Below are 20,042 nucleotides of genomic sequence, written 5' to 3' on the forward strand. Positions count from 1 at the left end.
CAGAAGTTGCATCAGCCAACCGCCATATTGGAAAGGTTTTGTTTACTACCTTTCATTTCCGCCGGAAGTCAACGGGCACTCGTTCCCAGGGGATAAGAAAGTTGCATTTTATGCGCATGTCAACACGTCAGAAAATCCAAGATGGCGCTCACATTTTACAGTTTATTGGAAGCTTGTCTTTTAATGGTTAATGCTGTCGCTGTGCTTCATGAAGAACGTTTTCTAGCTAAAGGTATTTGTAGATATTATCTTATCCAAGTGTTAGTCTGTATCTCGGTAAATCTGTCTTTCATCAACGATGAAATTATTGAGTTTAATCCACCTTTTTGTCATCGAAATGGGAATTTTCTCTGCTTGTGTTTAAAATTACCGCTGAAACACCGATAACACAGGGAAAATGTACACTGTACATGTAGTCTCAATTTGTATGTGAAGTAGAAATAATGGTATTCACAAATACCGGCTGGAAGGTGCATGAAATGTAATGCTAAACAGGATACAGAGTTTCATAGAGATCACCTGGAATAGAACACTTGCACTAAGAGGTCACGTGACCAACGCTTTCTTAAAGAATGAGTGGGAATCTTGCTGATGCCAAAAATTGACAGAGCACATAAAAACTGTCTTACACCCGAAATTTGAGAGGAAACGCATTTAAAAGAGATATTTTATGACACTTTGGTTTTTCAACAAAGTAGTATGATTTGTATTGGCCGCCATGTTGGAGGGCATACTCTTGCCCTCTAACATGGCGGCCAAAACTACTTTTTGCTTGTATCTTGTTAAATGTTTGATAGTTACGCACAGATATGCTGAAAATGTTACCACATCATCTTTTCAACAATTTCCTTGAAGTTTAAGCGCAAAATTTTTGTTCAGAAAGAGGTAATTCATAGTTTTAAAAATCACATTTTGGTCACGTGACCAGCTATGAACTTACTCATTTTAAGAAAATGGAGTGGGTTTGAAAAACAAAATCACTATTATTTTGTTCACGATATGACCCACTAATGGTTTTTTGAAGGTAAAATCATATAACTTTCATTTTCATAAAAATGATGTGACATGAACTCTTAGTGAGAATGGCCTATTTGTGAATAATTTTTCTATTCATTCCAGATAAAGTTTTTCTTACTCAGTGTTCTATTGGACTGAGCTAAACGAAACTGTGTGGGATGCGCTAATTTTCTTCAGACTGTCTTCATTACTGGTCAGTCTGAATCTTTTCTTAGGGTGAGAGAGGTTTTTAAACCAACCATACAATGTATGTTTAAAGCAGAGGCATGCTTTGCACTCCCCAAGGAAAATGACCCCATTGTACTTAAATGTGGATAAGGTCTCCCTTTTATATTTTTTTGTCAAAATTTAAAATGGATATAATATAACTACAGTGGAGCAAACAGTGTGCAAAGAAAGTAGTGTCCGATAGCCCAGGCTAGTGGATTTTGCTATCGGGCTAGTGAAATCTGTTTTTAACTTGTCCGATGGGCAAGTGATGTTCTTTGAGGAATTCGAATAACAGAAGAAGTGTGAAATCAATTCTGCTCGACGAAAAGCTTTTGGGGCTAGTAAATGCTAGCTTCCGCTTGCCCGAATGGCAAGCTTTAACATGATTTTCTTTGCACCCTGGCAAACTTAATGCAGAGTGGCCACTGTACCACAAATGTAAGTTTGTGCTTTGCAAGTTGACAGTCTTGAATCAATCCCTGAAACTCACGTCTAGTCTTTTCAAACTTGTCAGCAAAACAGGAAAATCAGGGTCTTATGTAGTGAGAACAAGGAAGAGGCACGTTGGTAGACATAGTGTTGAAATATGTGCAACATTTCTTGAAATCTCCATGAGTAAAGCATAATCTTTGCATAGCTGTACCCTCCCATGTGGAGAAAATGCAGGGCATAGGGGGTGGGGGGTATGGCTTATAAACCGCAGATGATTGACTTGACACTTGAAACCTCTGTAACCTATAACTGTGAACAGACACTAAAGAAGTGAAATCTATTTGTGTTATACAAATGATGTTAGAGAGGAAGGAGACAGCTTCATGGCATCCAGCTCTTCAATGGTTTGTTGTAAGCACTTACCACTTATGAGCATCAACAGTTCGCACTTTTCTCTGTGCGAGGGTTTTGTTTGCACAAGGAGAAATTCTTCTACCTGTCAACTCTAATTGATTGGTTCTTTACACAAGTCATGCATTTATTATACTTAGTGAGTGTTTCTCCACTGTATTATCCTGTAGTGCATGTAAATATTGTGTTTATTCTTAACTTTATTGCCCCTCTAGTTGGTTGGGGAACTGACCAGCTGACCGGATTTGGAGAAGAGAGAGGGACCAAGCATCAAGTTATTAATCTAATACATTCAGTTAGGACTGTCATGAGAAGTAAGTTTACCTCTTGAAGCCCCAAGCATGAGCATCAATATAACGAAGGGCCAAGAGATGGGCAAAATTTATTCGCTATGAAGAGATGTTGTTATATTGAGATTCTTTTTCATATATTTTATTATTATTGGGGTAAAGAAAATTTTTTGTTATACCGAGGACTTCATTATAAAGAAGTTCGTTAAATCGAGGTTTCTCTGTACAGCCCAACTTCCATGTGCAACCACCTCTCCTAAGCCACTACCTCCTACACTGTACAACCAACCAGTTATCCATAAATTTAAATATTTTCTCAGTCACAGCCCTATAGTTGGAACCACAAATGACCACCTCTCATAAGCATCCACGACCAGTTTTAAAAATGACAGTTTTGGAATTTTCCATTGCTTTTAACCTCTTCTACATGTATTTTAGTGACCACCTGATGCAATGGTCTGATCTCTTTTTTCACTATATATACTACACTACTCAGAGTATGAGGGGTTACCTGTATCTTAATATATATTTTTAAAAACCTAGAAATCGCATGTAACAAATTCCCTTCAAACAGTAGATGAATCTGCACTTCACCTGAAATTTGACTCTTGTAAGCAAAACTACAGGTAAATCTTAATGCATTTTGGGTGGTCGCTTATGGTAGGTTTGACAGTGTTTTCTACTTTATTATTATTATTATTATTATTATTATTATTATTATTATTATTATTGTTATCATTATTATCATTATTATCAATATGAATGTGACTTTGGGCCATGTTGACTGTAGTTTGTTAGTTGTTGTTTGAATGTTTCGTTTCTCTATCTTTCCTGTTTCAGTTCCTCTTATACTGTTAAACTCTCTGACAATACTGTTACTGCTGCTGATGGGATAAGCTCATACAAAAATCAGAAGTTATAAACATTCCTGCTCACTGAAGATGCTCTGGATTAAAACTGGATTGAATTGTACAGTCCTCTTGAGATGGGGATAAATCATGGTCAAGACAACATGTGAACTGTAGAACCACTGCTACATTTGGCTGTTTTGGAGCAAGTAGTGTGTCAATGACACCACCCAAAGTGGTCCTATTGCAAATCTCTGTTTTTCAAACCATTTTCATACCCTGTTAATTAGAATTATGAATTAGGGTTATTGGTCAGGGCTGCATTGTTCCAAAGATGTTTGGAGCAAACCCAGCATGGAATTTTTATATGACAGTACTGAATCGGTATTGAATAAGTGCCGCCCTTGAATACAAATGTATGTTAGTGATGCAACCACCCTATAAAGAAGCAATGACTTCGAATAAGGGCTGCATTTGAGGCACAAAAAGTTTTTTCCAGTAAATACAGTAACCATAATTTTGTAGAACTTGGCCCAGAAGTGAACCATTTACTACAGTTTCAGCTGATAGTTTATGGTTGAACCTTGTACAATGTCATGCCTTCATTTACCTAAACTAGGATAAGAAAGTAGCACCTTACCACTTGTTTATTTTAAGGGTCTAGAATAAAGGATGCATGGTATGCAATAGCCTGTGTAAAGATGTCCCCCCTCCCTCAGAAAAAATTGGGAGAAGGGGGGACATCTGTACCCAGGCTAGGTATACAAATAGCATAATCAACTTAAATGCAGAAAAGACTCGTGTGCAAAACCTGATTGATTTCATCATATCAGGGGTTGATACTCAGGTTAATTTGAGAGAGTGGGTTGTGTGTTCCAAAATATCAACATACTTATTTTGAACCAGAAAGGATTTTTTTTTTTGGGGGGGGGGGGGGGGGGGCGGGGAAGGGGTAAAAGGGCGGGGCTTAACAATTTTGCGTTACTTTCTCGTCATATAAGCATGTGAGCGTTTTCGAGCGTTAAGTTTGGACGACCAAAAACACTGCGTAAGTGGCAGTGTGCTCGCGGGCATTTCGATTGCGAAAAAACGTAACGTTTTGAAAGAGATGAGACTTTTCCTTATCTGAGATCCCCAAAGAACTTGCCAAATGAGCGACAACCTGGTATCAGATCGGTCGAACGCACTCCGTAATCTTTGATTTAATTGCAGTTCTCAGACCGCGGAAAAGTAAGCAATAATCTTTATTATCTCAACGTCGTTTTACCGTGATGTAATTTAGCCTCAATATGTACCCGTTTTTGACGGAATTGCGGTTCACTGTTTGTTCTAGCCTATGCGTCTGTTTCTAGGAGAGATTAAAACGTCGGTTGATTCACTACCCTTAATAAGTAGTATCCCTTCCGAATTCTTAGTAATTTGGGGGCATCTGGGAGCCGGGAACAAGTCAGTTAAGGGAAAGAAACACGAAAGATCCCAAAGCTAACGAACCGTTACTCTCACAAAGCCACTGAGTACTCAGATGTCTCCATCTACTGACCAAGCGCTTGTCGGGGTGGGGAGTGCATTTGCTCCCTTCCTACAACGCTCTGCATTCTCAGTACACACTGAAGACCTCTAGATTCGAGGACGAGATTTCACGCTTTTTTCGCGAAGAAAAAGGCAGCCAGAAAAGCATTAGTACGGTTGTTCGGATTTATTAAATTTATTTATTACTGTTATTATTTTTGGTAGGGGGATGGGGTGGGGTGAAAGGCGATTGAAAACAAAAATCGCACTTCAAGTCTTTTCAATGGAAAGCTGATTCCCGTAAACATTTAGTTGTTTTCCATAGAATGCTTTATGAGCAGCATGATCTCCTAAAAGCGAGGAGAATAATCTATTGTTTCTTGCCTAAAAGTCATTACAGCTTGAGTCTTTTTGTTCAGTGCCGCAGGAATCAGTTATTGGACCTATCGTCAGGGATTTTAAAAAAGACTCATTCAGAGAACATATCCACTGTTTCCTCCTTGTCAGCCTTGTTTGATTGCGTCGAATCGCTATTAGATTGAGCTTTCTCTATAAGTGAAATAACATCATCAGTGTCTTTGTTGTGCGAAGTTTTCTCTTCAGCATGCACTGTTTTGGCTGCGACAAATCTCTTTGTAGTATCGTTTGTTACTTGAGCGGCTTGCGTAAATCTCTCACGCGTCTTAGCTCGTGCGTAACTTTTCCCGTCTGCATCATCAAGGCTTCGTTTTACTCCTGTGCCCAGTCCCCGTAGGCTGTCGCGCACCTCAACGATGACCTACATGGAGGAGAAGTGGGGCCAATATCAAGCAATGTAGTCAGTGAAACACAAACTTAAAGTACAGTAAAGCGGGCAACAAAAATGTGAAACTTGTTTTGCAACATTGCTGCAAAACGAATTGAATAGCGAGGTTGCGCGTTTTACCCCCTACGAAACAAACCTGTCTTGCAACAAACCAGGCTGTTGAAGGCTGCGAAAAGTTGTTGCAGAAAGAAGTTCTACTTTTTGAAACTTCCAACAACCTGAAACGTAATGACCTAAGTAATTTAAAGCCACGAATGCATGCTATTTATGCTGAGGGTGATAGAGATCGGAAAACCAATCCCAGCAATACCCAGTTAATACTCGCGAATTTCATCAATGGATATTCATCAGATGGCTCAATGCTAACCGGTTCCCGGCGCCCAGCTCCCTCTCGTCCCAGACCCTCTCCTTCGCTCCAGCCCATTTTTTCCAACATTTGGCGTCCAACATTATCTGTACTAATAGGTCTGAAATAAGAAGGAAAACTGATATCAATAATTACAACATTTCTCACGGTAACGAAAAAAGCGATTTTTATATTGGGAGGAGCCCGCCACGATGTGGGCACAGTTACCGACAGGACAAGGAGAGCAACACAAAGTAAATGTAGCCTGAAACATATCACTGTAATGCTTGCTATAGTTTTTCAATTATCACTTTCGTTACTGTGTGTCAGATTAAAAAATATAGTCCAAGACAATGGGAAAGAAAAATGACTAATTCTGGTTGAAGAAAAAGGAACAAATACAACGCAACTACAAAAAAAGTCGTGTCTTTCACATCGTATCTCCTCAAACCACGAGGATCCAAGCAATCGGTGAGTACATGCTGCTTTATGAAAAAAAAATGAACAAAAAGAAAGAAAGAAAAGTAAAAAACAATAAACAAACAAGTTGATCCACCTGTGAACGGATGCAGGGGCATCATCAGCAATCACTACAGGAACATCACTTCCGACCTTTGTACGTCTAAACGAAGAAGGAAAAACATAACCGTCAGCTTGTTAATGACGTGACATTAAATCGGAAAGAAAGTGGGAATGACACGAGGAGAAGCAAGAGGCCTGGAGAGAAAAAAAATCATGTGTCCTTGTCTTGAGTACTAGCTCACTTTTTTGTCGCATGTTCGTACGTCAAGGCCCACAATATACCTTTTTTTGCGCTTCACCATTCCTTACTTTTCCATTACCAGAGGTGCTCCTTTCTTCAAGGGAACGGGCGACCAGAGAAATGATCAACCACTTTTTCTCCTTCCTCAATTGCTACTAGCCAAATTAATTAACACGAAGAGAAAACTCTCCCCAGTTCTCAGTTCCCAGTAGCTTCCGATCGATCGCTTAAATCTATGGAAACTGGTTCCCGATCTCGCTCCGCGCTCGTCTTCAGTACCAGCCGCTCAGCCATGGAAAGCCTTTGGCGGGGGCGGGAGAAACGAATGACTGACTCCTATGCCCTACCTGACTTCTGCACGATCTTTGTATTTTCCAGTGACATCGACGGCTGGCTCGGTGTATGAGGATTCCTGAAAAAATAAATAAAAGTGTCATTTACCGATTCCAAACTTTATTTTTTTTTATTTTTGGATTTAGTTGACGTAGTATCATTAGTTGCTGTTGGAAGTTTTTGAAACGAGACCAAGAAGGTGAAATATACCAGAATAAGCAACTTGGCTCTGTGTTAGGATTGACCAACAATAGAGACAGTAAGAAATCTCCGACGACAAATTTTAAAATCAGTTCCTGGGCTGGAAGTTTCTCTGAACTGATGAAACTACTGATGCTGTCTATCAAGCCAGGTGCTACTCAAAACGCTGTGTCTAATAAGTTAAGTTACAATGTTTGATAAAAAGGTACATAAGTGACACTTATATATGTCATAATTACACCTCATTTCCCGAACGTCAACAGTGGTACTAATGCCACTTACCTCTAAAGCATACGCCTTTTTTATTCTTTTAAGTACTGACTTTCGTTGTTCTTGTATTGTTAACGAGTTGACTGGTTTACGTCCCTCCACTACCTTTGTTATGCACACTGTTAATTAAATTGTACACTAATCAACTGAATAGATTATGGGGATTGGGGAGAGAGTAGGGGTGAGAAAGCGAGAAGGTATACAATATTGGTAGGCCTACTCCCTAGTGATAATTAATTGAGACACTATTTTTTGTCTGGGGAGGGTGTCTCAGCACATGTGAAGGTTTATGGCTTCCCTCTTTTTTTCCACCACCCTCCCCCAATAGGGAGCTACGCAACCGCGACGGCGAAGTTAGTGTAAACGTCACTGAATTCGCGCTGTTGTAAACTTTTTTGAATTAACCCATTTCGTTTGTTTATCTCAAATGTAGGGCGCATTTTTCTTGTGTAAAATCCGTAGTGTCCGTATCCAAAACATTCGCTGGCGTTTTAACAGCTACGACCAAAATTGTAGCCTCGTCTGCGGTCTAACGCCGCCATCCGTCACAACTTCTGCCTCAGTGATTTTTTTCTTTTCAGGCGACATAGATCCTAGAAACGCGCACCAATATAGGGAATGAAAATACAGGAAAACCATTGTAAAGATGGATATTTCTTGCTCTGTAATCACATAAACGGAAAAGATACTATCAACTCAAAACAGTTCCAAGTAGTATATTTTCAATATTTCAGTTCACGGCCATTCAATGACACACTACAAGCTCTTTGCGGCAAAGAAAGACAGCCTTGCCACATAATTACACAAGGCTTTCAGATCTTCATTATAAAGCTAAGAACTACTTTACAGCAAACAGAGAATTTCATTATCTCAGTCAGCTTAGTTTGTATTCTACAACCTGCATAAACTATTCATGGCCAAACAGGTGAAATTCACTACTGTAAGACTGCTAGCAGCCAAACTGACATAATTAACCATGAAGATAAGTATAATTGATTTATATGCTTCCCCGTAATCTATAAAACTGTTTTCATTACTGGGTTTCGACCAAAAAATAAATAAGGCTCAATGTTAAAATTCAAGTGTCAGTAGTCTCGCTGAGTTAAATGAGATTAGTTTCTCGCGGACAAAGCTTGACAACTACATCTATTTGCCAGCGCTTTCTCTAATACAAAAGCAACAGTTAGATTTATTGCTAAACCATTTCAATATGTTTCAAACTGTATGTTTTTTTCTTTAGCTTAAGGTTTCTCAATCCCTGTTCTATTGAAATACTAGTTTTGAATTACCACCTGCTCAGTGTTTACAGAAATTATAAATTATTCACAGCTTCTTGTCATTTCCACAAAAAAGGCTTCTGTATAATTTCGGAAAGCCATTGGCGATGCCTTTGTCTTGGCTCGCCCACTGTCCGGTAACCAAAGCAACATTCAAGCGTCTCCATAGCGACGTAGTGTTTAAATGCCACGGCCACTTAGAACATCCTCAATCCTTGCATTTAAAACAAGAGACTCGCTAATAGATTCTCGCTATGAATAACAATAATTTTGAGGAAAGAAAAGCTTTTACCTGGTTCGCCCGCCGTACCTGAAACTAACTACACATATACAACTGTTGCATCAACACATCGCGGATTTGAATTGTACAAAATCTTCATTTTCATTGAGTGAACGTACAATACTCCAACAGGTAAAACTACGAGAATTATTGAAATATGTTTATAATGCACTTACTTGACTTTGTCAAGCAAGCACAATTACTCGGAACTAAAATGAACTTCGCACACGATGAAAATATTTAATTTAACTTTCTACCTTAAAGCACGTTCTTACAAGGTCCTTTTCAAACATTTAAGTATTAACGAAAGCCTTCACAACTCAGAAAATCAAACTTGATTCGTGTACTAAACTCTACATATTTGTAATAAAACAGGTTTTTAGCGCCCGCATCTTGAGGTACTTACTCGAATAATCGTTGCCCAGAACGAGCGATTCTTCATTAAACACCCTACTTTCAATAATAGGCGCCGAAACTTTCAACATAGCCCCCTGTATAGTACTTGCGTTCAAGAACGGCGGTAAACTGAACACTGTGAGGGGAAAGAAGCTAAAAATGCATTCTCGTGCATTTTCTTCCTTTCTATGATTATGAATGTAGCTCATTTGAGTAATCCTGTTACTAAAGGCCTTGATCTTATTGAGCCACCGGCGAAGCAAGGGCCTATGGGGATCTCAACCAGGAGAGAATCCTGGGAACGAGGTTGATGGGAAGCTATGACTGTAGAATAAGACATCTGTGTAAAGTGCGTGGTACAATATATGTCGGTACATTATAGGCTGACATACACTAAGTAACTACCTGAGAGAAGTGAAAGACCTTTGGGAAATGGGTAAGAAATGACACAGATTGCATATATTTTCTCAGATTGCAACAATGTCGACAAAATACCCAGTCCAAGTCGACTGCATAAGACAAGTTCCCTACTCTTCGCTTGAAGACGACGCTCAACCGCTGACGGACGAACTAAGCCCAGAAAAACCAGCAGAGAGCAGTGAAGAGGAGTACGACACGGATTTGGAGAATGAGTTTCAGGAGGACATCCTTGAAGGGAGAAGGGACAAGAGGCATTATACCGCAGCTTGTAAAAATCTTGGCTTGATACCATGCACTCCATTCCTTCGGCAGCTGGACAAGGCAGAAATGAACTTGAAGCATTATAACCTTGGTCCGATGGGAGCCGAGGCTGTGGCGGTGGCTTTGATGCAGAACAACTCCGTTTTGACCCTGAATATCGCCGATAACAGCATCGGAGTCGACGGTGCTATTTACATTGCCAAGATGTTAACAGAAAATCCCTTCATTACAGAGCTGGACGTTTCGCAAAACGATCTTCGCACTCAAGGAGCATATGCCATGTCGGAGATGTTGAGAGAAAATAACGAACTTTTAGAGCTCAACCTCTCGAACAACGGCTTCGAGGAGAAGGATGCAGAGCCGATTGTTGAAGCTATGAAACAGAACTACACGCTTAAATCTCTGAACCTCAGCCACAACAACTTCTGCGAGATCGGAGGTCAACTGCTGGGTCCAGCAATAGATGGAAACGTGGGATTAGAATATCTGGATTTAAGCTGGAATCATCTAAGAAGAAAAGGAGCTGTGGCAGTTGCATACGGACTAAAAAACAACTGCGCGTTAAAATTCCTGGACTTGTCCTGGAATGGTTTCGCTGACGATGGTGCCAAAGCAGTAGGTGAGGCGCTCACTGCGAACAACACTCTAACAGAGTTGGACATCTCAAGTAATCGGATTTCGGTCGTCGGAGCGAAATGGCTCGCAAAAGGACTCGAGCAAAATTCGACTCTTCAGGTCTTTCGCGTTGGCCAGAACCCATTCCAGAGCGAAGGAGCATATGAGATTTTAAGCGCTGTTGCCAGGAACAAGGAAAGCGCCATCGAGGAGTTATATTTTGACGGAATTCCCGTGAATGCGGAGTTTGAAGAGTTACTAGAAGACGTGCTTGATGAACGAACGAACCTAAGCGTGCAGTGTGGAACGGCCATGCAGGGGAAAGACAGAGTTAAAAGAATGAAAAAGAAAGTGGTAAGTAAAGTTTTCCTTGAGCTGTAAAATATTTTTCTTCAGTTGCAGAAAGTACTTACAGAATAGCTTTGCATACAGACCTGACTCAAAAGAGAGCCTTGGACCCAGATCTCCTAGGTATAGGTTTGGGTCCGCGATTCAGACGCGGTATATCAGAAGAGCCGAATCGAATTCAATGAAATAAGTTCATGTGAAGTACTACGTCTAAAAGAGAAGTTCCCGGAAAAATGTGAAACATGACTATCGTTACTCAATCTCAACAGTACCCAAAGAACGAAATGGTTCAAATATAAGACTCGAAAATTCGGCTGCGAGTACTAAATTTCACTTGGTACTTAACTAAATGACTGTCTGGAGCGAAAAAAAGCTTCAATTGTGCCTAATAAACGTAGTCTTGTTGACTACACACAGAGGTGAACGATGGCCTTTGTTGTCTTATGTTGTACTCTAGATTTGAAACTTCGAAAAAGTATTGGGAAACTTATGAATACAGACTAGGAGAAGAAAAGGGCAAAATGAATGGCAATTCAGTTACTATCACACAACCTTTGGAAAATTCTGCAACAGTTAGAATACCAAACTGTACCAAAACCGATTTTTTTCTTTTGTTCTCTTGAAGGATGTTCTCAACTTACTGCTGGAGTACATAGAGCTCAGAGGCTTGCGTGTTGTAGATTTCTTTCGCCAGCTGGACAAGGACAATAGTAAAAAGATCACCCGGGCGGAATTTATGAACGGCGTCAAGAAAACAGGTATCCCCATGACACGAAAGCAATTGAAGAAATTGGTGCGGATACTTGATACAGACAACGATGGAAACATCGACTACGGAGAAATGGTCGCTATTAAAAAAGACGACGTGTTTGACTTTTATCACAAGAAGAAGACATACAAAAAGGACGATCCACTTTTGCAGTCTTTTAAGAGCACCCAGCAGAAAAAGGCATGAACATTTCTGTCTGACACTAGAGTGCGAAATCATGTAAGAAATGTGTTCTGCGATATTTAGAACCATCCACGCAGTCCACTAGAAAAAAGATTTAAGCCTCAGAAGATCGAAAACGTACGAAAAGGACGATCAACTTTATACAGTCCTAAACAAAGTCTCGCATCTTTCGGTTTAACCTAAAATATATTACATGGAAAAAACATCGTCTTTGCAGTCTTTAAAGGTGCTCAGGCAGCCAAAAGAAAATGATTTTCCCCCCAGCTTCTATCCCCACAGGTCGAGATGGCTTGTTTATGAGGGGGGAGGTAACTAATTTTATTACCTTCATCATCTTGAACAAATAAGGTTCCTTGCTGGGCCTGGGCCTGTACTTGGCCGGGCTCACAGGAATCACAAGTTTGTGACCCTGGGTGAATGTGAAGGCGAAGTGATGTGCTTCCAAGGGTAAGTTCATCTCCATGAGTAATGACCTGGAGTTTACTTTCTTGTTTGCTCTGTAAGAAATAAGACATTACAACTAAATTATAAGGAAGCTTAAGCAAAGAGCGTCTTGGAGAGACACAAGTCAAATGGAAGTGTACCTTCTGTACTCTTTGCCCAAATTTTCAAGCAAATCACCTCTATAGGCCTATCGGTAGATTGAGACACTTTATAACAAAAAACGTTTGGTAGCGACAGGGCATATTAAAAGGGGAAAGACCTTGCTGTCAGATGACGTTCTTTCATAACATAAGCAAGTTTATCTTGAAGGTCTTTCTGTGTCTGCTACTTTTCGCATATTTTGTTAGCACCGAAATGCAAGGACTTTTCAGAACTGACTGCAATTTTCAAGGACTCTGGAGGCCTAGTCGCGTTAGTACCCCGTATAAAGCCTTAAACACCCTTGTATAATATACAATAAAAAGCGAGAAGCAAGGAAAAAACTTCTAATTCTTTTCAGATAACAGAAAAACTGCCCTTCTCCCCAGGGGGGTGATAGTGGTAGCAGGCCACAAAGGATTCTGACAACAGTACATAGCTGAAGAGGCATTACGGCCACATTGTCACTGTAATGAAATCCCACGGAAATAAACACCCTTCATTTTAATTCCTGTTGTCTTTTCTAAGTTTTAGATAGGCTCAAAAATGCAGTTTCCTGTGATACCATGCACTTGCAAATAAAAATATGTATAGTTTACCTCAGAGAGCCGACAACCATTCAGAAATGTCCCATTTCTACTTCCAACATCACTGATAAAAAACTGACGTCTCTCTTTATCAAACTCAATATTACACTGTGTCTGAAAGAGGAGAAAAGAGAAGGTGAGAAAAACCAGCAGATTATTCAACAGTTGCAGGATTTAATAATTTCAACTGCATATCAAATACCTTGCTAACTTCAACATCAGGCATTCTTATGACATGTGACACATTTTTCTCCCTGCAAACAAAGGTCCTAATTAAAATCGTGAAGTACAACCTTACGGCTGATTCCCTATAGGCTAGCCCTGCATTCAAACTTATAACCAAGGAGAAAGGAAATCAGTTACTAAATAGTTCACTGATATCAACATACTGAAGAGTACAAATATGTAAATAATTGATGTTGCTAGACCATATACCTTCCAATTGTACCACCAATGTATGTAACGATAAACAGGCTTCCTACTTTCAACTTTGATGACTTGGTTACTATTGCCCTGATGCAAGGAAACTGCACTTCAGTAACTAAAATGTAAAACATAAAAAAATAAATGTTTAAGATATATGTGACTTTATTAGATGGGGAGAGATGACAGAAAAGGAGAGCATGGAAATATTATTTACTACACACATTTAGGCAAGACCACAGGAGATCAAATAAGGAGTGCATCTTAAAAAAGTAGTTTTCCAAAGGAAAAGACCGAATCAAAGCTTAACTACATTGCAAATAATGCCAAGGGGTGAAGGGTCCTATAATTCTGGGGACTGGGGGGCTACAGTGTACAATGAACATTAATTTTTTAGTACATTGGAAAAGACTTGATTGACAGAAAAAAGTATAGTTCTCAAGTGTCTCGAAGCTGGGCACTGATTGCTGACAGGGCTGCTGGGAGAAAGGTCTTTCCATTCTGCCTGTAGACTGAAAGATTAACTATTGATTTTAGCATGGTAAAACAGTCCTATACCCTCTACTTCCTTGTCACTTTCAGCTTCATCTTCACTGCTTTCTTCACCACTTTCCTTTTCATCTGTACTGTCTTTGCGAGCTGTTTTTTGCTTGCTGCTGGATATATCAACTCTGGAGTGAAGTTTGTAAGCGCCACTCTGTTCATCATAATAGTAGTAGATACCTGTAGTGTTCTCATAGTACAGGCGACTAGTCTAAAAACAGAATGAGCTCATGTCAAAACATGACCACACCCAGTCACATGCTGCCTCCATAAACAAGGATATGAGCCCTTTTAGTCTCAAGAGAGCCAACTATCAAAATTTAAGAGATATCATGAGAGATAATCTTAATAATAAAAGTTACTGTTAGACAGTTGCAATACTGAGAAAATGAAAAAGAATACACATTAAAAAAGATTAAAATACAGAATCAGTCCCCCTTCCCTAGTAAAATGACCCCCTATATTATTTCAGAATGGCCCCACTGGGCTGTTGGCCAATTCCTGGATCAACCCTGCCTCATCTGTCCCTTTGGTGCTTATGTCATAGATGGCAGACTAGATGATGCTTACATAAGTACTTACAGGATCATAGTAATAACCAGTATTCCAGTCATAATAGAGTCCTGTGCGATCATCATATACAAAACCACTCTGGCTCATAGCAGCAGTAGCTGCCTCTTGCAATGCGGTTCTGAGATCCTAGAAACAACATTAAAACACAACACAATAACTTACTTAGTAGCAGCACTCTCCTCCCACAAATTGATATTTATTTGTGTAGAACAAAGCAAGAATTTGACACATGACTTACCTTGGTTTCAGTTGCCTCAGTTTCTTGAGCTTCTCTGTTCTGATTCGGCCTAGTTAAATATTCTCTATCTATGCATTTGGAAAATAATAATGCAGGATCAGGGTATTGGATTTGTAGTAAATGATTTTTAGCTGTTCCCCTCCCCCTCCCCCCTAGTACCCCGAAAAAAATAAAAAGATGACTGGAATTCATACCCTCAATTTTTTTTCAGTGCCCTTTGACATAAAAGTCCAAATTTTTTCGGCTTCTTTGAAAAAAAACTCGGAACATCCTATTCATAAGCCGGCGGCATCCTTAGCAGAGGGTGTGGGGGTGCGGATAAAATCAGCTGATATGAACTTACTATTTATACTATCATTTGACCGAACGGCATTACCGTTCTTCCTTGTGCCCTCAGCATTTCTTTTCCTTTCCTCGTGCAGCTTCTTACTCAACTCCTTCACTTCACTTTTCAAGTTTTCCACACTTTTCCGAGCACTGTCCCGCTCGAATTCCGCCTTCTGAAGTTTCTTCTTCACGGCATCAAGCTCGCGTTTTAGCTCATCTATTTGCTTGTTCAAGTTGGTAACTGTATCTTTTTCCGATGTAATGTCACTAGAAGCTTCAATCGAACTTTCCAACTTGCTGTCCGTGACATCCATTCAAGACCATTTGAGGTGAGATCTACAAAGAACACAGAAACATGTCGGTCTATACAATTGCTCCGAAATCCACCGAGATCTCCCTCGCTTACGGTTTGCCACATGGCAAACAAAACCACCAAAGATTTCTTAAACTGCTGTAAGCTTTTGAAATGTTTACTCTGGTAATGACCAACGCTTTTCGGCTAATTCTCAGCAAACCAAGACACTGGGAAATGCGACTTGTTTCTTTGGCTTCGACCCGGCAGCCATCTTTGTTTGTCTAGACCCAGTCTACTCTCGGTCAAAAAAAGAGTTGCTCGATCAAATATCAGCGCAGGTGATTCATTGAACAAATCGCGTTTCCAAGGCAAATACTGGTCGAATCGCGTCTTTATGTTTTGGCTGCGTATATTATAATCTTTTCTAAAAAAATACTGGGCGAATACCCGAAATTTTCCCTTCCGATGTAACATTTTGTGATAGAAGACCTTTCGCTTTCCAGACGGGATGTTCATAACAGTGCGATTTGCAGGTAAGGGGACTAAGTTCTTGCACAAATTTTACGAGTATTTAAGGATAAAAATGTATATATACAACGGAGAAGTTAACCAAGCGCCTTGAAAAATAAAGCGCTACTCTGATGGTTGTGGCACCACGCGATCTTTTGTAGGTATGATCCAGCTTATAGCTAAAGGGGGATTTTCTGGTAACTGTTCTCTAAAGAAGTAATACTCTCTTAGATACTCAAAAACAAAGAACGAGGAGAAGGGAAAATCTTAAAGGGTATAATTAAACAATAACGCTTTTGTTGTGTATTTTTAAAGAGGCTTTTAGCGATGCCTGTGTAGAGAGCATTGCCGTGCCGGTCACGGATACGACCGGAATGTCAGACACAAGTCCTGAGGCCTTATAGTTTTAGGGTAATCAGTTTTCCTGTAATAAAAATCATTTATCTTGGCGATGACTAAGATATGGAAATTAGGTTGGAATGAGAGCAAACAGATATTATATTGAAAAGGAAGTTGTCTTATTTACATTCATTTAATGTGTTTGAATCTGTTGGCGACAATGCACTCCCGACGTCAAATCTAATAAACTATAATACGAAATGGAAACAATTTGATTGAGCATTTTTTATGTTTAGTTTCGTTTTTTCTTTCCTTTGGGCATCCAGTAAAAGTAGGTAATATGAAGAACCTTTTCGTTATTTTATTTTTTTATCCAGGCTAGTAAGTCTAAGTCTCTGCTTGATACCTATATAAGCATAAACGCAAATTTATTACATTTCTATCTCTTGATATACAATAGTCTCTACATGCTGATTTTGTGATCCAATCCGCTGTTCTTCTTTAGATGATAAAACGGAACTTTTTAATCCAAACTGCAGAAATTGTCTGCTTCTTAGCAACATAAAGGAGCGATGTGACTGCGAAGACGATGGTAACTATAGTTTTTACATTTATTTTTTATTGATCTCTTTATCTTTTGAAGAAACAAATACATGACGGGAATAAAATTTTCCTGTTGGATTTATTATTGCATGCTCTTGACCTATCATGACTCTCTTTTACTCAGGGAAATCTCCGGCCCATACGTATTGATTGAGCGGTTCTGAGATCCACTCGCGTAGTAATGCCTAGCTTTCGTGGGTAAAACTTTTCTCGAGGAACACACCGGCCATGGCACGTGTATTTTTTTTTATGCGGATGACCTAGATTTCAATGTCTTATTAATATGTTGTGGTAACCATCTCTTTCCTTTTTTTCATCCTTTACAGATATCATCGATCTTTCTGATGAAAGCGGCTCACTAAAACATCTTCAAAGCCATCCGTTGGATTACGGAACCAAATACTTCAATGAAAGAGAGATTCTCATTCTTGTAAAAAAAGAAAGTAAGAATCTATTTTAAACAGTTAATCGACTTTTGTTTTACCTTAGTAGTATTATTCAGCTAAGGAAACTAAGAGCCGAGCAGTCTTTTGAGGAAATCATGGGGTGAAAAATAGTCATCCATGGAACAAACTTTTGACTATTCATCCAACACACTCACTAAGGCTTTTCCTTAACTTGTTGAATTTAGAGCGTTGGAGATCATATAATCAAGAGTCTCGGGTACTGAAACTGAAAAACATAAGTTGTTTCATTCAGGACTCATACAAAATGTAAGGTTTGCCATGAACTTTCTCAGTTGAATTTTCCTGAATTACATGGCTTAGCTTTGTCGCACCCCTTCCAAAGTCTGCGTGTCTTTTCGCTGAGTTCTTCACTGTTTTCATCACAGAAACTGATGGTGAGACTATGACCTTCGTACCACTCCTGGAAGGGATGGAAACTAATAAGGCGTTCTTGGGTAGGTAGAATAAAGTGTTTTAAAAAAGTATAAAGATAAAAACTGAGATCGAAAACCAACGGTTTACCGATTACTTCCAACACAAGCGCACTTGAAAGACTGCCGCGGCGGAATGACATGAATTCAACGGTATGTTTTCCAGGGTGTATAAATGTGATTTGTGAATAACGTGTTCAGTTTAATGCGTTAAAAGGTTCTGTTTTCAGAAAAAAAAAAATTAGAATATTTCGTTTCTTTTTTGAGATATGAGAGGTAAGTGTTCTAAGGAAAGGTTAGCACTATCTTGATTACCACTGAGTATTTTTATTGGACTGATAAGCTGACTGATTGGTTGTTTGAATGGTTAATATCGCCATCTATTAGACTGCGCAGCTGGCGGAATTGCTTGTCCGCGCGCGTGAGACTTTTGGTGAATTGTTTGTCCGCGAAAATGAGTGTTTTGGCGGCGAAGCAGCAAAACGCGAGGATCCCGTCAGCTAAGCAGCCTACAATAATCGATTGATTAGTTGACTGATTGAATAATTGATCGTGATTAATTTTTAGAACGCCTCAACCCACCGCCACCAAAACCAGAAAAGGTACGCTCGCCAACAAGGGATTCCCCAAGCAAGCTGTACTCTGAGGGAGCCCGAGGGAAAAGGGCATCCCTCGCACCCAGGCCAAAAATAAATCAACTAGCGCCTCCGTCGAGTTCAACAAGATCGCTCTCCCCGGGGAGAAGAGGTAGTAGAACGAGGAGCCAAAGCGTGCAACTTGCGCAAGCCCCAGTTGGATCATTCCATTCATCAAGACGGGCTCGGTAGCTGACGCTTATGAATACATGGCATTTGACTGCGGGAGTTGTAGGGAAAGATGGAGTGGAGAAACTGGACCAGTGGATCGTCCATAGGGAGCCCTATGACGCGCGTAGGCGAGACAAAAATGATAGTAATAAAGGACAAACTCTAGAATTAGAAATTTTATCGTCATAAGTCTTTATCAGCTTTCAATCCATATTTATCCCAAAAAGTGTTTTCACGAGGTAGGAATATCAATATTAAAGAAATATATAACGCGATACTCTCAGTCAATTCTTTTGAAGGAAAGAAAGGGATAAACTGTAAATGGCGTCCAGGATATGACTTACAAAATGCCCTCTGCAAGTACTTTATGTAGGGCTGTTGTTGCATGTTTGCTCGAAACCAGCGTTCACACCAACTGGATCTTTTTATAATGTTGTTTAAATGAAACCGGAAAACGCCACTTGATTTCTTAGAAATTTTTATTAACAATACGTTGTCTGCATCAAAACCATCAGATATTTTCTTGAGTTCTCTACTGTTCAGTTTTTTCTAAAAGGGCCCATGTTATGCACTGGTGTTATGGTATTCAATTTTTCTTTATTGTTTTTGCATGTACCGTTTATTATCCAATAACCGCCCCCCGGCGTTTATTACTTATAATTATTTGTCCGAAACCGATTTAATACTGGCCCTGAACTGATGTAATTAAAAAGAAAGGGTCTTTAATCGCTTTTCCTGACAACTGTGAATCTTACGTTAACATAGTCAAAGACTACTTTAATATTAATAAGTTTTTAGGCTCGTATCTTTTAGGTTATGTCCACACTATAACGGATAGCGCATGCGCCGACACGATAAACATATCTGATAAATAAATCTGACAAGGTTTCCGTTCACCGCACACAAGAATGTGGATTTCGGCGCGATTTCTGGAAAGGTTGATTTCCACTGACGCGTTTTTGGCTACGCACGTTAACGCGTAAATAATCACGTTAATCACGCTAATCACGTAAACAAAATAGAGGCAAGATAAAAATTGCTGAGCTTAAACGAGAAGTTGAGCAAAGTTCAACTTTTACGCTTACGAGCGACCTTTCATGCATTGCCTCTATTTTATTTGCGTACGCACGTAAAAATTACGCGACACTGGAAATCAACCACAACGGAGTGAAGAAAATTAAAAAGCTGCGCAGCGCCGCGCCGATCTTGAAAGTTGGATCGTCACTTATCGAAAAGGTTTCTACCACTCTTTGTTGCCGCGCCAACAGGTATTCGGACCGTAGCGGAAGAAAATGATAAGGAGCGAGGACTGGAACACCTCAGAAATGAGGATTGGGGGAAGACTGCGAAATTAC

General features: G+C 39.7%; 4 protein-coding genes across 4 annotated transcripts; 3 read left to right on the forward strand and 1 right to left on the reverse strand.

Moving 5' to 3' along the window:
- Nucleotides 1-126: 126 nt before the first annotated feature.
- Nucleotides 127-3,275, forward strand: LOC140939141 (immediate early response 3-interacting protein 1-like). The gene is made up of 3 exons (XM_073388704.1): nt 127-232; nt 2,286-2,384; nt 3,201-3,275. The coding sequence occupies exons 1-3, from the start codon at nt 142-144 to the stop codon at nt 3,254-3,256; spliced, it is 246 nt and encodes an 81-aa protein (XP_073244805.1). The 5' UTR covers nt 127-141; the 3' UTR covers nt 3,257-3,275.
- A 1,582-nt stretch (nt 3,276-4,857) lies between these two features.
- Nucleotides 4,858-15,839, reverse strand: LOC140939152 (uncharacterized). The gene is made up of 14 exons (XM_073388711.1): nt 15,732-15,839; nt 15,274-15,593; nt 14,931-14,998; nt 14,702-14,818; nt 14,135-14,330; nt 13,589-13,694; nt 13,356-13,407; nt 13,166-13,267; nt 12,310-12,481; nt 7,448-7,554; nt 6,979-7,043; nt 6,425-6,490; nt 5,890-5,989; nt 4,858-5,495 (listed from the first exon to the last, which is right to left on the reverse strand). The coding sequence occupies exons 2-14, from the start codon at nt 15,569-15,571 to the stop codon at nt 5,187-5,189; spliced, it is 1,758 nt and encodes a 585-aa protein (XP_073244812.1). The 5' UTR covers nt 15,572-15,593; nt 15,732-15,839; the 3' UTR covers nt 4,858-5,186.
- Nucleotides 8,958-12,316, forward strand: LOC140939153 (uncharacterized). Its single transcript, XM_073388712.1, has 3 exons — nt 8,958-9,124; nt 9,860-11,038; nt 11,658-12,316. Exons 2-3 carry the CDS (start codon nt 9,869-9,871, stop codon nt 11,985-11,987), a joined length of 1,500 nt encoding a protein of 499 aa, XP_073244813.1. The 5' UTR covers nt 8,958-9,124; nt 9,860-9,868; the 3' UTR covers nt 11,988-12,316.
- Nucleotides 15,830-19,934, forward strand: LOC140939155 (uncharacterized protein CXorf65 homolog). Its single transcript, XM_073388715.1, has 5 exons — nt 15,830-16,085; nt 16,907-16,993; nt 17,331-17,447; nt 17,837-17,905; nt 18,449-19,934. The coding sequence occupies exons 1-5, from the start codon at nt 16,061-16,063 to the stop codon at nt 18,706-18,708; spliced, it is 558 nt and encodes a 185-aa protein (XP_073244816.1). The 5' UTR covers nt 15,830-16,060; the 3' UTR covers nt 18,709-19,934.
- Nucleotides 19,935-20,042: the final 108 nt, after the last annotated feature.

This window comes from Porites lutea, chromosome 5 (genome assembly GCF_958299795.1).
Source record: "Porites lutea chromosome 5, jaPorLute2.1, whole genome shotgun sequence".
NCBI classification, from domain to species: Eukaryota; Metazoa; Cnidaria; class Anthozoa; order Scleractinia; family Poritidae; genus Porites; species Porites lutea.